The sequence below is a fragment of the Pseudophryne corroboree genome, chromosome 6 (genome assembly GCF_028390025.1).
Source record: "Pseudophryne corroboree isolate aPseCor3 chromosome 6, aPseCor3.hap2, whole genome shotgun sequence".
NCBI lineage: Eukaryota > Metazoa > Chordata > Amphibia > Anura > Myobatrachidae > Pseudophryne > Pseudophryne corroboree.
In genome coordinates, this window is record NC_086449.1 from 499,372,610 (window position 1) to 499,390,202 (window position 17,593).

At 46.9% G+C, this 17,593-nt stretch overlaps 1 protein-coding gene across 1 annotated transcript in view; it reads right to left on the reverse strand.

The window, feature by feature from the left end:
- Positions 1-17,593, reverse strand: part of RPAP3 (RNA polymerase II associated protein 3) — a 255,507-nt gene that overhangs the window by 35,976 nt on the left and 201,938 nt on the right. Inside the window, exon 13 of the mRNA XM_063927361.1 lies at positions 2,757-2,974. Within this exon, the coding sequence (XP_063783431.1) occupies positions 2,757-2,974 (218 nt within the window). The remainder of the gene's footprint in view (positions 1-2,756; positions 2,975-17,593) is intronic.

A 17,593-nucleotide genomic window follows, 5' to 3' on the forward strand; every position in this document is an offset into this window, starting at 1 on the left:
TAAGGGGTGTTTCCCAACGCGCCCTAACTTCTGGCGGGAAAGGGTATACCGCCCATAATTTTCTATCGGGGGGAACCCACGCATCATCACACACTTTATTTAATTTATCTGATTCAGGAAAAACTACGGTAGTTTTTTCACATCCCACATAATACCCTCTTTTGTGGTACTTGTAGTATCAGAAATATGTAACACCTCCTTCATTGCCTTTAACGTGTGGCCCTAATAAGGAATACGTTTGTTTATTCACCGTCGACACTGGATTCAGTGTCCCTGTCTGTGTCTGTGTCGACCGACTAAAGTAAACGGGCGTTTTAAAACCCCTGACGGTGTTTTTGAGACGTCTGGACCGGTACTAATTGTTTGTCGGCCGTCTCATGTCGTCAACCGACCTTGCAGCGTGTTGACATTATCACGTAATTCCCTAAATAAGCCATCCATTCCGGTGTCGACTCCCTAGAGAGTGACATCACCATTACAGGCAATTGCTCCGCCTCCTCACCAACATCGTCCTCATACATGTCGACACACACGTACCGACACACAGCACACACACAGGGAATGCTCTGATAGAGGACAGGACCCACTAGCCCTTTGGAGAGACAGAGGGAGAGTTTGCCAGCACACACCAAAAACGCTATAATTATATAGGGACAACCTTATATAAGTGTTTTCCCTTATAGCATCTGTTTTATATATTTCTAACGCCAAATTAGTGCCCCCCCTCTCTGTTTTAACCCTGTTTCTGTAGTGCAGTGCAGGGGAGAGCCTGGGAGCCTTCCCTCCAGCCTTTCTGTGAGGGAAAATGGCGCTGTGTGCTGAGGAGATAGGCCCCGCCCCTTTTTCGGCTGCCTCGTCTCCCGCTTTTAACGGATTCTGGCAGGGGTTAAATATCTCCATATAGCCTCCAGAGGCTATATGTGAGGTATTTTTAGCCAAAATAGGTTTTCATTTGCCTCCCAGGGCGCCCCCCTCCCAGCGCCCTGCACCCTCAGTGACTGCCGTGTGAAGTGTGCTGAGAGGAAAATGGCGCACAGCTGCAGTGCTGTGCGCTACCTTTAGAAGACTGAGGAGTCTTCTGCCGCCGATTCTGGACCTCTTCTTACTTCAGCATCTGCAAGGGGGCCGGCGGCAAGGTTCCGGTGACCATCCAGGCTGTACCTGTGATCGTCCCTCTGGAGCTGATGTCCAGTAGCCAAGAAGCCAATCCATCCTGCACGCAGGTGAGTTCACTTCTTCTCCCCTAAGTCCCTCGTTGCAGTGATCCTGTTGCCAGCAGGACTCACTGTAAAATAAAAAACCTAAGCTAAACTTTTCTAAGCAGCTCTTTAGGAGAGCCACCTAGATTGCACCCTTCTCGGCCGGGCACAAAAATCTAACTAGCTTGGGGGAGGGTCATGGGGGGAGGAGCCAGTGCACACCACCTGATCCTAAAGCTTTACTTTTTGTGCCCTGTCTCCTGCGGAGCCGCTATTCCCCATGGTCCTTTCAGGAACCCCAGCATCCACTAGGACGATAGAGAAACATCATATAGCCCTGGGGGTTATATGTGGTGTATTTATGCCAGCCAAGGTGTTTACATTGCTGCTCAGGGCGCCCCCCCCTAGCGCCCTGCACCCTCAGTGACCGAAGTGTGAAGTGTGCCTGAGTAACAATGGCGCACAGCTGCAGTGCTGTGCGCTACCTTGTTGAAGACTGATGTCTTCTGCCGCCGATTTTTCCGGACCTCTTCTTGCTTCTGGCTCTGTAAGGGGGCCGGCGGCGCGGCTCTGGGACCGAGCTCCGAGGCTGGGCCTGTGTTCGGTCCCACTGGAGCTAATGGTGTCCAGTAGCCTAAGAAGCCCAAGCTGGCTGCAAGCAGGCAGGTTCGCTTCTTCTCCCCTTAGTCCCTCGATGCAGTGAGCCTGTTGCCAGCAGGTCTCACTGAAAATAAAAAACCTAAAACTAAACTTTCACTAAGAAGCTCAGGAGAGCCCCTAGTGTGCACCCTTCTCGGCCGGGCACAAAAATCTAACTGAGGCTTGGGGGAGGGTCATGGGGGGAGGAGCCAGTGCACACCAGGTAGTCCTAAAGCTTTACTTTTGTGCCCAGTCTCCTGCGGAGCTGCTATTCCCCATGGTCCTTACGGAGTTCCCAGCATCCACTAGGACGTCAGAGAAATAAAGATGTTGGTGGAGGAATTCCCGACAGCTGCGCTGGTACCTCGGTAGCATGCTGAATAGGAGACGTAGGTGTGAGCACAGTCGCGCTTTCAGGATGCCGTCGGCAGCTGTTACAGATGTAATCAGCCGCAACCAGGAAGTAGAACCGGACCAGACCAGCCTGCCTATGGAAGGGGGGCAGGGGTGGCTGGATTGACGGCAATGAACTCCTCTCTCACCCTAGTGGAAGGGTTGACAGTAGGAGTAGATGCACTTAGTGCTCACCTTAACCAAAAGGGTAACGCGCCTGGCTGAGCAGGAATGCAGACTCAGCCAGAAAGGAGCAACCCTGAATATGGTTCAATCCAGCATCTGAAAAGTGGATCTCCTGATGGCAATTGCAAAAAAACTTCTGGAGTTGTGGGGAGTCTATTTGTTACACAGTGGGAGATTATTAAAAGAGTTATTTAAAACTTCTTAGGAAAACAGTAAGAGCTATTTTTCACTGACACAGTACAATGACTAAAGTCATCACCAAACTTACGCAGACAATATGTGATAACTGCAAAGGAGGGGTGAACATTTGGTCATGCACTTTGACTTGAGAAAACTTACTGAGCAGTTGGCAGATCACTGATTTCCTCTATCTTTATTATCTTTGCATTGGAAACATCCGGTGACATGGAAATTGGTTCTATATCACACAAATCTTCTTTACTCTCATCCTCGGGTAGGGTCATGATATTCGAATTATTAGCAGTACTTCCATTCAGAAAATTTACTGATGTTGATACATTTCCGACCTCTTCAATTGCCATCCTCCTCATAGGTTTCTAGAAGAGGAAAGTTAAATATTAAAGTATGCTTTCTTCATATACTGTATATCTAGATCAGAGTTTAAAACCCCCCACCATGCAGGACAATTATAAGCGGCACGTCGAACGGCCCGTGGAATTCCACTTGCTCCTTACCACAAAAACCAATTATTGTGGTAAACCTGTCTTTTGACTAGAAGGAGCAGAAATTGCAGTGCATCGTCATAAATTGCGCTAGTGACTGGACGGAGGACCTGTGGGTGTGTCATGTGACCTCTTCCTCTGCACAACATTGGGAGGTCACAGTTTGTGCATCTAGTGAGGGCTGGAGAAGGAGGAAGGTGTGTTGACCATCTCTCTCTCTCTCTGCATGAGCTCAAGCAGCAAAGATAAGTGGGGTAGGATGAAGTCTGATAGTATATAATGGTCATATGATGGTATGATGGGGCATATTGGGGATAACAGATGGCATGTAAGGTGAATGTGTGGGGTCTGATGGCATATAAGAGATCAGTTGGCATATAAAAGGTATATGGGGTGGAGCAGATATAGGAATTTAGAATTTGCACACAGACCTTACTTAGATTTTAGCTGGTAGACTGATAACAAACAACTCCTACCCCCCAGAGAAAGCCTTGGTTATTGAAGGGGTTATCCATTTTGGGACACGTTCCTGAGATCCACCCATGTAAATTATCTGTGGACTGGGCTGTGCTGTATATTAGCCAGAAGAGCCAATAACTTTTAGCAGTGAAGGAATGTAGCTGGTAGGGCTTAAGGTTCTAATTCTGGGTTGCACGCAATTCTTACATACACAATTTAGGGTGATTCACAGTTGCAGTCGTATCTTCACTTGCGGCTGTGGGTGTAACTTGGTGCAAACAGGGTGTTCACAAGATACTCACATTTATGCCTGAGTGAAAGCTTTATGTGCAACTCTGAATCATGCCCTAAATCTACTTGTATGGCAGGTGCAAAGTGAATGAGCCACATGGATGGGTACAAGATTCATTCATAATCTCCCATATTAGCAGATTCTAATTATCCAGTTCTCAGGTGCTGCAAGTGTCTTCCCCAGATAATAAGCCATTGTAGGATCACAAAGCATCCTTGTTTATTTTTGTAGATGTGCAAGCTAGCTGTGTGATGTATATAGAGGAAGGTGCAATGTCACAACATTTAGTTATAGTAGTTATTGAAATATTTCACTAATGGGTTTCCAAATAGCAGAGATTCAATGAGTTCTGTTTTCGTCTTTCACACTTTAAAAACAATTAAATCAATAGCTCCACCCATGTATGTTATGACTGAAAGGGCACATACTGAGATTACAGGCTTCTGTATGACATTTTGTGTTACAGATCTAAAAAAAAAGAAGACATCAAAAGCATAATAAATTATAGTACTTTATGCAGTTTTGTTTCATTTGCACCCAACTTCTATCTATTGACTGGCATAAGGTATTGGACAAGGGCTACTAATCAAGAATGCCAAACAGCTGGTAATATTATATATACATATATATATATATATATATATAATTTAAACTGCATCTATAAAACACATAATCTGTTCAGTAATGATGATAAACATAGGATTTTAATTACCTACCGGTAAATCCTTTTCTCGTAGTCCGTAGGGGATACTGGGAATCCATTTAGTACCGTGGGGTTTAGTCGGGTCCACTAGGAGCCATGGGCACTATATAAGCTTTAATATGTGTGCTGGCTCCTCCCTCTATGCCCTCCTACCAGACTCAGTCTAGGAAACTGTGCCCGAGGAGACGGACATACTTTGAAGAAGGATATAGAAAAGGAAAGTGGAGAGAATTCGAACAACCAGAAAAAGAGGAAAGCCATGCTAACCAAACTTGCAAACAGGGACAGCAACAGCTGAACCAAACAACATTACTGAACCAAGTAACAGAGCAGGAAGAACGAAGCACCGGGCGGGCGCCCAGTATCCTCTACGGACTACGAGAAGAGGATTTACCAGTAGGTAATTAAAATCCTATTTTCTCTTACGTCCTAGGGGATACTGGGAATCCATTTAGTACCATGGGGAAGTACCAAAGTTCCCAAACCAGGTGGGAGATTGCTGAGGTCTCTGCAGAACTGATTGACCAACCTGAAGGTCCTCAGAGGCCAAAGTATCGAACTTGTAAAACTTAGCAAATGTGTTCGAACCCGACCAAGATGCCGCTCGGCAGAGCTGTAAAGCCAAGACACCCCGGGCAGCCGCCCAAGAGGAACCCACCGACCTAGTAGAGTGGGCTTGAACAGATTTCGGAATCGGCAAACCTGCCGTGGAATAAGCATGCTGGATAGTGAACCTGATCCAGCGTGCAATAGACTGCTTTGAAGCAGGACACCCAATTTTATTGTGATCATAAAGAACGAACAGAGAGTCCGACTTTCTGATTTTTTGTGACTAGCTGTTCTCTTCACATAGACCTTCAAAGCCCTCACAACATCCAAAAACTTGGAAGTAGCAGAGGTGTCCGTAACAGCCGGAACCACAATAGGTTGGTTGATGTGAAATGCAGACACCACCTTAGGAAGAAATTGCTGACGAGTCCTGAGTTCAGCTCTGTCCTCATGCAAAATTATGTAAGGGCTCTTGTAAAACAACGCCCCCAGCTCCGACACACGTCTTGCTCAAGCCAAGGCCAACAGTTTGACGGTCTTCCACGTAAGGTACTTTACGTCTACCTCCAGCAACAGTTCAAACCAGTCCGATTGAAGGAACTGCAGTACCACATTGAGATTCCCAAGGTGCCATAGGAGGCATAAAGGGAGGCTGTAAGTACAGAACACCTTTTAAGAATGTCTGGACCTCAGGGAGAGAAGCCAATTGTTTCTGAAAGAAAATAGACAAGGCCGAAATCTGAACATTATTGGAGCCTAGGCGTAGGCCCACGTCAACTCCCGACTGCAGAAAAAGCAGGAAACGTCTCACATCAAGAGACGATGGTAATGGTATTTACGATGGTAATGTTTAGACGTTACCCCGTTTCTGGCTTGGATCATAGTCGGGATAACCTTGCAGGAATCCCTCTCCTGGCTAGAATCAACCGTCTTGATAGATGAACGGGCCCTGCTGCAGAAGATCCTCTCGGAGAGGTAGAGGCCACGGATCTTCAATCAATATCTCGAGAAGATCCGCATACCAGGCCCTTCGTGGCCAGTCCGGCGCAATGAGTATTGCTTGAACATTTTCCCTTTTTATTCTTTTTAGAATTCTTGGGATTAGAGGAATGGGAGGAAACAAGTACAGCAGCTGGTAAACCCACGGAGTTGTCAGGGCGTCTACCGCTACTGCCTGTGGGTCCCTCGACCTGGAACAATACCGCTTGAGCTTCTTGTTGAGTCTAGAGGCCATCATGTTGATCTGTGGATACCCCCACCGACATGTTAACCACTGGAACACCTCCGGGTGGAGGCCCCATTTTCCCGGGTGCAGATCGTGTCTGTTGAGGAAGTGTGCTTCCAGTTTGTTTACTCCCGGAATGAAGATAGCCGACAACACCACAGCATGTTCTTCCGCCCAGAGTATAATTCTTGACATTGCGACTCTGCTTTTCGTTCCGCCCTGTCGGTTTATGTACGTCACCACCGTCACATTTTCCGACTGGACCTGAATGGCCTGATTCTGAAGAACACAGGAGGCCTGCAGAAAAACGTTGTAGATATCCCTGAGTTCCAGGATGTTTATTGGAAGGACGACTTTCTGACTTGACCATCTTCCCTGAAACTGCACCCCTTGGGTGACTGCTCCCCAACCACTGAGGCTTACGTCTGTGGTTAGCAGAATCCAATGCTGAATCCCGAACCTCCGACCCTCGACTAGGTGAGAAGTCTGTAGCCACCACAGGAGTGAGATCCTGGCTTTTGGTGACAGATGAATCCTCTGGAGCATATGAAGATGCGATCCGCCCATTTGTCCAACAGATCCAGCTGGAAGGGCATCGCATGAAACCCTCCGTACTGAATTGCTTCGTAAGAAGCCACCATTTTCCCCAGAAGGCATATGCAGAGATGCACTGAGATTTGGGTCGGCTTCAAGACGGCCCGAACCATCGACTGGATTACCATTGCCTTTTCCAAGGGAAGGAATACTTTCAGAGACTCTATGTCCAGTAGCACTCCCAGGAACTGAAGCCTCTGCGTTGGTTCTAGGTGAGATTTTGGCAGATTCTGAATCCACCCATGATCCATGAGTAATATGGTTGAGAGGGCAATGTTCACCAACAGCTGTTCCCTGGACGGTGCCTTTATTAGAATATCGTCCAAGTATGGAACTATGTTCACTCCCTGTCTCAGCCATCACTTTGGTGAACACCCTCTGTGCCGTGGAGAGACCAAATGGAAGGGCCTGAAACGGATAGCGGCAGTGCTACAGAGCAAACCATAGATAAGCCTGATGAGGCGGCCAGATCGGAATGTGAAGGTACGCATCCTTGACATCCAAAGATGCTAGGAATTCTCTCTCCTCCAAACTGGAGATTACCGCTCTCAACAACTCCATCTTGAATTTGAACACACGTAAGTACGGGTTCAGTGACTTGAGGTTCAGAATCGGTCTTACCGAACCGTCCGGTTTCGGTACTACAAACAAGCTGGAATAGTAACCCTTGTTGTGTAGATGAGGAGGAACTGGAATAAAGACCTGGGTCTGTAACAGTTGAATGGCATTGTGTAAGTTTACTTTCGCCTCTTGTGAAACTGATAAGCTTGATTTTTTTTAAATAGAGTAATTTTTATTCAATAATATGGAGATTAAGTTACAGACATTGCATATCAGCGGCATATCACATATATCAAATTAATCACATCCTCGTTTACCTACAGTTTATCGGCACGTTTGAGCCTGCAACATCCGCAACCAATATATAAATCACCATGACATTTTTGGATTTTTCGCCCTTAAACTAACCCAAAAAAGGGTACATAAAAAGAAAAAGAAAGAAGTAAGAAACATAGAAAGAAACATAGTAAGAAATAGTCATCTAAACCAGGACCTTATCAGTCGTATATGTAATTAGGCGAGCCCGCAGAGCTCAGCTGCCAACCATCTAAACATACATCATTATACAGTAGGTCAGTGGCACAATAGCTCTTCGATATCCACTATGATTGAGGGACCAGGTGGGAGTGGGGAGATTCCAGCCAACGAGACCAGACTCTTTCAAATTTGGCTGATGCGTTTTGTTTCATATAAATATATCTTTCCTTGAATATTGTATCATTAACTAAGGTCTTGAGCGCAGAAACTAAAGGGCTGCTAGGGGCCATCCAGAGCCTCGCAATGCAAACCTTAGCCAAGGCACATACATTGTGAGCATATAGATCCACCGGGCCAGTCTCAGAAGTAGAGCCTCCTATCCCCAAAACACAGAATTGTGGGGTAAGCAGTCCGCCAGTCACTCCCGTACTCTCCAGTATTGACCTAACCCCCGACCAGAACACCCGTAGTCTTGGGCAATCCCACACCATATGCCAAAATGTTCCCATATCCGCCTCGCACTTAGGGCAGAGGCCAGATCTGCCAGTCCCAAAAGAGGCCAGTCTAGCTGGAGTCATATATGTTCTATGTAGAATGAAGAATTGGATTTGTTGGTATCTGAGGGACTTGGTGACTGTAGCAGGGTATTCCAGAGCAAGGGCCCAGTCCTCCTCACCCATGAGACCTACATCCTCCTCCCATTTTCCACGGAGACGCGTCAAAGGGTCCGTATGGAGTTTGGTGAGAAGATATCCATACGCAAGGGAAACCATCTTAGTTCGACCCAATGTAGTTACAAAAGTCTTGATGGGAAATGGGAGGATTCGTGGGGGGGACTCTGCAAACTGGGACTGGAGGGCATGTCGAAGTTGAAGGTATCTGAAAAAATAGGAGTTAGGTAACCCAAACTCATCTTTCAGTTGCTGAAAGGATTTGAATAAATTATTTAGATAGAGTTGGGAAATAGAGACCACAGATCTAGGGGCCCACACCTCCCGTCCCTCAAGCGCATGCAACTCAGGAAGCCAGTCAGAGTACCAAAGGGGGGTGTCTGGGTCCAGGTCGTCGTACCCTAAGAGGTCTCTCAGGGCCCGCCATATCTTTAAGGCCTGAAAAATAATAGGGGGAAGAAACCGGGCCACGCTCCCACTCAGCAGCACCTGCATAGGAGAGAGGTGAGGAAAATAGCAGCGAATAAACTCACACTGCAAGGAATCATCACCAGAATCCTGCACCCATACACTAATATGAGTCAGCTGAGCAGCGTAGTAATACATCTGGAAATTAGGCAAAGCTAGGCCGCCATCAGAGCGCAGCCTTGTGAGGGTATTTAATTGTATCCTAGGTCGTTTGTTAGCCCAAACGAGTGAGGACAGAACACTATTTAGTTTCCTATAGAATGTTGGATAGATATATACAGGGGACTGAAGAATAATGTATAAAAGTTTGGGCAGTATGATCATTTTAATGAGATTAACCCTGCCAGACACCGTCAGTGGAAGCCTACACCAGGTTTTGGATTTGCACATGATCTGCTGCATGATCGGGTCCAGATTCAGAGGGATGAAATCAGAAGGGTCATTAGTTATTTGAATTCCGAGGTATTTAAATTGTATTGTCCAACATAATGGTAGGGAAATTTTTGGAACAGTAGGAGGGGGGCCTATGACTGGCATAATATATGATTTAGACCAGTTGATCTGAAGGCCCGAGTGAGCACCAAAGTCCTCAATCACACGCAGCAGAACGGGCATTGACCTGGCGTAGTCTTGCAAAAATAATAACATGTCGTCGGCATAAAGTGCTATCCTATCCTCGCGTGAGCCCGTGCAAATTCCCACAATATCTGGGTGCGATCGTACCAAACAGGCCAAGGGCTCTATGGCCAAAGCAAACAGTGCGGGGGATAGGGGGCAGCCCTGTCTGGTACCCCGGGACAATTGAAAGGAGGGGGATACATAGCCATTTACCAAGATCCTGGCACTCGGATGCTGGTACAGTAATTTAGTCCATCTGATAAAGTTGGGCCCAAAGCCCATACAAGACATCACCTCCCATAAATAAGCCCATTCAATACTGTCAAAGGCCTTGGCCGCGTCCAGCGAGACCACAGCCGAGTCAGAAGGGAAGTCATGTGGGAGTTGTAAAATGGTATACAGTCTACGTAGGTTAATAGACGTGGACTTCCCAGGCATGAAGCCAGTCTGGTCTGGATGAACGAGGGAGGTGATCACTGTGTTAAGTCGTACTGCCAATATCTTTGCCAGGATCTTAGCGTCGGTGGGGATTAGGGATATCGGTCTATAGGAGTCCGGAGACCTAGGGTCCTTACCGGGCTTTGGGATCACTATTATAATTGCCTCTGACATAGAGGGGGGAAGTTCATTATTGGTAAATATATCTAGGTATAAGGCATGGAGCCTGGGCCCAAAAAAATCAACATGAGTTTTGTATACCTCTGAGGGAATTCCGTCACACCCCGGGGCCTTGCCATTGGGGGACACACCAATAGCCGCAGTCACCTCCGCGAGTGTCAAGGGCGCTTCCAGTACCTCACGGGCCTCAGAGGGGAGCGCGGGAAGCGGAATACCCGCCAAATAGTGGGAGAGATCCATAGTGGAGCATGTCGACTGTGAGCTATAAACCTTGGTGTAATAGGATCGGAATAACTGCGCAATGTCCGGCGTGGTGTCAACAAAGGACCCATCCCCATCGGACATTTGTGTAATTACAGTCCCAGGACGATCCTGATGTATCAGCCGGGCCAGGAGGCCCCCGTCCTATCAGCCTGCATATAAATATTAGTGGCCCTAAAGAGGAGGGACCGTGAGTTTTTATCGGACAGGTGGGCAAGCCAGGCCGACTGGGCCACCAGCCAACGTGCTTTCGTCGTGGGGGTACCATCTAGCAAGTATTGGGACTCTAAATCTCTGGCGTCACTCTCCAGGGCCTTTTCCCTTTCTCTAGAGGACACTTTATGAGCTGCTATGCGTCCTATATAAGAGCCCCTCAGAAAAGCCTTGAATGAATCCCATACCATAGTTCCCGGGGCAGATCCTGTGTTGTCGCTAAAGTAACCCTCCCACTGAGTCTCCAGGTCACCGCAGTCACCTAGCTGAGTCAGCCAAGAAGGGTGCAACTTCCAATAAGAGTGTCCCCTCTGACCCTTCACAGCGAGAGTCATCAGCAAAGGGGAATGGTCAGAGATCCCTCGGGCCTCGTAGCGGACGTCAGTGATTGCAGGGATAAGGGCGGGGGACACCAGTACCAGGTCTATTCTAGAAAAGGAGCCATATGTGCTGGAGAAACAGGAGAACTGACGGACTGCAGGGTGGCGAAGCCTCCACACATCTACCCATTGTAAATTATTCAAGAAATCAGCAAATTTGGTAGAACCACTACCCACCATCACATCATTCGGAGACCGCCATCGGTCCAAAGAGACATCTAATATATTGTTAAAGTCGCCCAGGCATATCACCGGAGTGGTAGGGGAGGAAGCTATAAAAGATGCAGCTTGCTGCAATACAGCGTATGAAAAAGGAGGGGGGACATACACTGCCAAAATGTAATAGGGCTGGGAACTCAGTTTGCATTCCAGAAATACAAATCTGCCATATGTGTCAGTTTTGACCGATATTAACTCAAATTGCACCGTTTTTTTAATCAGGACAGACACACCCCTGGAGAAGGAGGAATGAGAGGCATGGTGAGCCCATCCCACCCAGGCCCGTCTTAGAGATAACAACCTATTTCCCTGCAAGTGGGTCTCGCTAAGGCATGCAATATCCGGGTCATATTTCCTAATCATATTTAGAACCAAAGAACGTTTGATTTTGTTATTTAGACCCCGGACATTCCATGCCAGAAATTTCAAGTTACTCATGACCCCAGATATACTCGATGTGCCACACGGATAGACATCTCACAATATATATCCAAAAATCAGCACCACTAGCCATAGTAACATATATCTCATAAGAGCTCTGCGTTATAAGCCATAATATCTGGTATATCAAACATCCTAGTTTCAGAAAAAACATAGATATGAAAAATAATAAACTAAAGAAAGAAAACCAAAAACAACAAGAAGAGCCGCAACTAGCAGCTTCCCAACCATCCCTCCCCTCCCCGTACACCACCCCGAACTCTGGCATACTTATATCCCAAAACGCCAATCCCAACTACCAAATGCTAAGAAGGCCCAGAAGGCCCAGATTCTCAACTTAACCTAAACCCTCTTAACCAGTAGCACTTGAGCGTGAAAAGTCTTGAGCCACCAATGCAAAAGGTGGGGGGCTCCCCGAATTGTGGTCGTCTCCTCCGGTGGTCAAGATCCCAGCATCTTCAGCGCAGGGAATCAGTCCGGAGCTAGCTGACGGGCACCCGGCGCATATCCGTCCAGCCACTGGGCCGCCTCTCTAGGAGAATTAAAGAACTTGGTCTCCCCATCCGCCACCACTCGGAGCCGAGAGGGAAACAGCATGGAATATGAGAGGTTGAGGTCCCGCAGACGTCGTTTGATAGGCATAAACTGGGCCCTGTCCTTCTGGACGTCCGCGGCAAAGTCCGGGAAGGCCAACACTCTGACTCCGTTGCGGACCAATGGGCCCTTCGTACGGCCAAGGCGGAGGACCGAGTCACGATCCTTATAGTGCAGGAATTTGGCGATGAAGGTGCGAGGAGGGGCACCAGGAGGTAGCGGCCGAGATGGTATCCTATGCGCTCGCTCCACCGTGAATTGTGCTGTAAAGGACTCAGCACCATAGATCTCTTTGAGCCAGGATTCGAGGAAGTCCTCCGGCTGCGAGCCCTCCTCTCTCTCAGGCAGACCCACAAATCGGACATTGTTTCTGCGCAGTCGACCCTCCATGTCTAGGAGCTTGGTTTGGAGAGATGAGACCTGTTGGGTCACTGCGGACACGGATTGCTTAAGGGGGCCACACACATCCTCCAAGTTGGAGACACGCGTCTCCGCCTCACCCACTCTCTCACGCATACGCTGAACATCTTGTCGAAGTAAGGAGAGGTCGCACTGCACCTTTTCCATCTTATCGGAGAGACGCTGCTCACTACCGGCTATAGCCTCCAACACCTGCTGAATAGACGGCGCCTCCGCTGCCGTTGGGGAGTTGGCGGTAGACGCAGGAGGGGAGCTTGAGTGTGTTGGAGAGGCACCCTGAGGTGGAGCCGATGACCCCCTGGGGTTGGGTTGCCTAGCAAATCTTTCTAGTTTGGCCGCGGCCGCACTCTGGCCGCCCTTCACCATATTGACAGATGTCGGTCACCCACTCCTCCGGGTAGAGTTGTAGTATAAAGTATAATTAGAAGACAGCAGGCTATATGCTTTTAAAGCCGGGAAGCAGCCGTGACGGATCTTTGGGTCAAAATATCAATGGACAAGAGCACAGGCTTTGTGTAAAAATAAAAAATAGTATATGATATTGATGTTGTTGAGGGGAGAATGTCCTGCAGCAAATTCCAGGTAGAAGCAGGGTATTGGTGTGTAATACACTGTGAGCTATTAGTGTAACACAATAGTGCATTGAGTTGCAGTGTGCATGCAGTCCTTGCAGGGTAGACAGGGAGAGCTGTGTGCTGAGGCTGTCTATGGAACTGCACCCAAAATGGCCCCCGGGCTTTTAAGCACTTCACCCCTTCACTGGAGTACCTGCGCCTTATTGTCCAGCCAGGAGTCTCAGGTCCCCTTCAGCCAGGTACAGGAGGGCCTTCAGTGTCTCCTGCAATGTGCCCAGCACCAGACAGCGCCGCCCGCCCGTTCGTCCGTCCGTCAAGAGGGCCCTGGAGCCGCGCGGCCGGGAGCGCCAAACTCGAGGCCGGGGATCCGGAGGAGTCACAGGCCGCAATGCCGGAAGTCGTCCGCCGCGGCCAGCCAGCACCCAGAGATCCCGGACAAAGGTGCCCGCCGCTGCTCGGAGGTGAGGGGGGACCAGCACCGGGGGGTAGACACTCCGGAGGGACACAGGATGGGTGCAGGAGTTGTAAAATCGGGGAGCTCCCGGGATCCGCTGCCTACTCCTTCACCGCCGTGGCCACGCCCCCTGATAAGCTTGATTTAAAGAATCTGTGAGGTGGGAGCTCCTGGAACTCCAGTCTGTAGCCTTGGGATATAAGGTCTATGACCCAGGGATCCTGGCACGACCCTGTCCAGATGTGACTGAATAATTTTAGCCGGGCTCCCACTCTCATGTCTTCCAGGCAACGCGGTCCACCGTCATGCGGAAGGTTTTGAGGAAGCAGAGCCTGAGCCCTGTTCCTGTGAACCAGCAGTCACTAGTTTGCATGATTTACCTCTAGCACCTCTTGTGGCGGTAGAAGAACCTCTGGCCTTGCCCCTAAACTTGGCAATCCAAAAGGACTGTAGATTAGGTCCTGAGTAGGCCTTCCTAGCTGGCGGAGCTGCAGAAGGTAGGTATGTGGACTTACCCGCAGTAGCTTGGGAGATCCATTTGTCGAGTTCATCTCCAAATAAGACCTCTCCTGTGAAAGGTAGGCCTTCTCTCCTTTCCTGGAGTCCGCGTCAGCAATCCACTGACATAGCTATAATCCTCTGCATGCCGACACTGCCATAGCTGTAGTGCGTGCATTAAGCAAACCTATTTCTTTTATGGCTTCCACCATAAAGTTCGCAGAGTCTTGTATATACTGCAGGAGCAAAATAATTTCCTCTTGAGGTAAGGTGTCTAACCCCTCAATTAAATTACCCGACCATTTAGCAATGGCTCTTGTAATCCACCCACATGCTATGGAGGGTCTCTGGGCCACCCCGGCAGCAGTATACAAGGACTTGAGTGTAGTCTCAATCTTGCGATCAGCCACATCTTTAAGGGAGGCTGCACCAGGCACAGGTAGTACAATTTTACGTCAAAGCCTGGAGACTGAGGCATCGACTATCGGTGGCTTTTCCCATTTTTTCCTATCTCCAGGAGGAAAAGGAAAAGATGATAACAACCGCCTGGGAATATGAAATTTCTTATCTGGATTAACCCACGGTTCTTCAAACAAGGTATTTAGTTCCTTTGACACAGGAAAAGAGGGTGAGGATTTATTTCTTAATATTAAAGTAAGATTCCTCACTCTCCTCTGTCACCTTATCAGGGATATTTAGAACTTCTCTGATATAATCTATGAGAGCCTCTACACTCTGTGACAGAGTATCCTCCCCTATGGTACCTCTGTGTCCTCCTCCCCTTCATCCATTTCTGACCCTTCATCATCACTCAGAATGCAGTATATGGGCCAAAGTACGTTTTTGCGGACAAATGGTAGAGGACTGAGACGCTGGTCTGGGTACGGAGTCCTTTTTCATGAAACTCATCCACAGACTGCCTTAAGTATTGCGTCTTTCTCATTATGAGATAATTTTGTAGAAATGGTGAAAATCATTCCCCTAATGGAGTCCAGCCATGCTGGCTCTGCCCCACTAGCCTGGGAAGGAATACTACACTGAGTACACAGTAGTGAACCCCCTGGAGAAGAGGAACACTGTGCCTTACATGAAACACACTCTTTGCCTGACATACAGACATGAAGGTTATCGTAATCCTGTTTATTGAATACTAAAAGGACTCCAACCAATCTGATAATACACATATTTTAATAGTTCATTGCTATTATTACAAGTGGTGAAGATAGTCCCTCTCCACAGTTCATTACCTATAGACCAAGGGTTCCCATTGTTGTCTAACTTGGTAGCCACTGGGTAAAACAAGATGTAGTCAAAACTTAGACAAATCAAAATGTCACCTGACAAAGTATAGACAACCAAAATGGTGACTTGATCATAAGGTCGATAAGGTCATAAGGTCAACAGTTAAAGTCATTTAAAATGTCAACATTGAATAAATAAATGCAAACAGGGTCAAAATGTCGACAGTCATAATAAAATAACACAGCCGCTGCTAAAAGTTGGACATCAAATGTTGTAGTACTTTACGGAAAAAAAACACTACCTCACTTTCCAGTTTAATTCTAAATTCTACTAAACTAAATTCTTGGATCAGGTCCGGTAGATTGTTATTTTGCCAAGATCCCTGGATGCCTACATGAACCGAAGAGGACCTGATCCCTGCATTTTGTGAGTATTACACTGGAGGGCTGTGTGTGGGGAGTATTTTTTTAAATAAACTACTACAACACTCGGGGTGTGTACACTGTCTTTATTTTAATATTTTCTTTAGAGGCGGACTACAGGTGCCAGCTGGCCCTTTAAAGTTCGGGCGTGCTGCACTTCTGGCTCTACAAGTGCCATCACACAGGGGCAGGCTTGCTGGTTCTTGTAGGCCACTTGTAAAGTACAATATTATTAACCATATAATTACCATTAACTCTGCAACAATCACTCAGGGGCTTAAATAAATAGGGACTCAAAAGTCCAGGTTATTGATTATGGGGGAGGGGGTGCTAACACATTATTTTTCATACACTTAATCCTTTACTGCTCCAAGCAGTGTCTAAATTGACAATGATTATATGTGTATTCAATTAGATGTATTAGAATGCTTAGTTGTGTTTTGTTGCATATGACAGAATTGTAAATGCATGAAATCACATTAAATAAAGGCTAATTTCTTACAAGCCCTTTTATGAGATTTTCTAATGTACTTTTCATGAGTTGCCACTGCATAATGAATGCATTCATACTGTTACAAATTAATTCAAAATAATAATAATAATAATTATAATAATAATAATAAAGATCTGAATCCACATATACCTGATACCATGTAAACAGGCTGGAGCTGACCTATTGTTATGAACTCCAGAGCATCAGAGAAAGGGGTGGAACACTCAGATTCCCGGTGGAACACTCAGATTCCCAACTGTCACCTAATGTAAAGATATTGGTACTGGGGACTATGGGGGGAGGGATGTATTATATTGGCACTGATTGTGCCGGCTTAACTCTTCCTGCTTTGCCTCTTTACTGTGGCGAAGCAGGAAGCAATAGTGACAAGATTTAAGAACATCTTGTCTGCCGGAGTGGGGGAGTGAAAACTCCCCCCTCCGACGAAGCCCGTCCGCACACTCAGGGCCTAATTCAGACCTTACAATAATGTAAACATACATGTGTACACAGGGAGCGCTAAATATTCATAATTATCTAATTTTTTTAGACAATAAAAAATAGAATGACAATGCACAATTTAATAATTATAAGATATATCAATTAAAAATTAAAAACCATATCAAATGGACATCTCTCGTGGAAATAAACAACTCAGTTGCTGGTGTTAAAGGGTCCAGATTAGGCTATTTAGCCAATAATTACTGAGCAAGTCCAGAATCCTAGTGTATCGTTAATGTCACCAGCAAGTAGCTTTTAACTGTTAAAAGATGTACTGTAGCAGTCCAATGCCACTTAAATTTAAGCTCGCCGCTGTTGGAAGTGTTTCCAAACTCCCATCTATTGCTGTTCAGCGGTGTCCCCGTCTCCCCTACAGGCTTCCGGATCGATGCCATATATAGAATATTAATATATATTTTTATGCTCTTAATATCTTAAACATTCTTTTTTTTTTAATTTAATGGAGCTCCCTATAAGGAGACTTTTTGATTGATGATAAAAAAAAGGTTGTTTTATTTCTATTTACACTGATTGTGTTTCAAAAT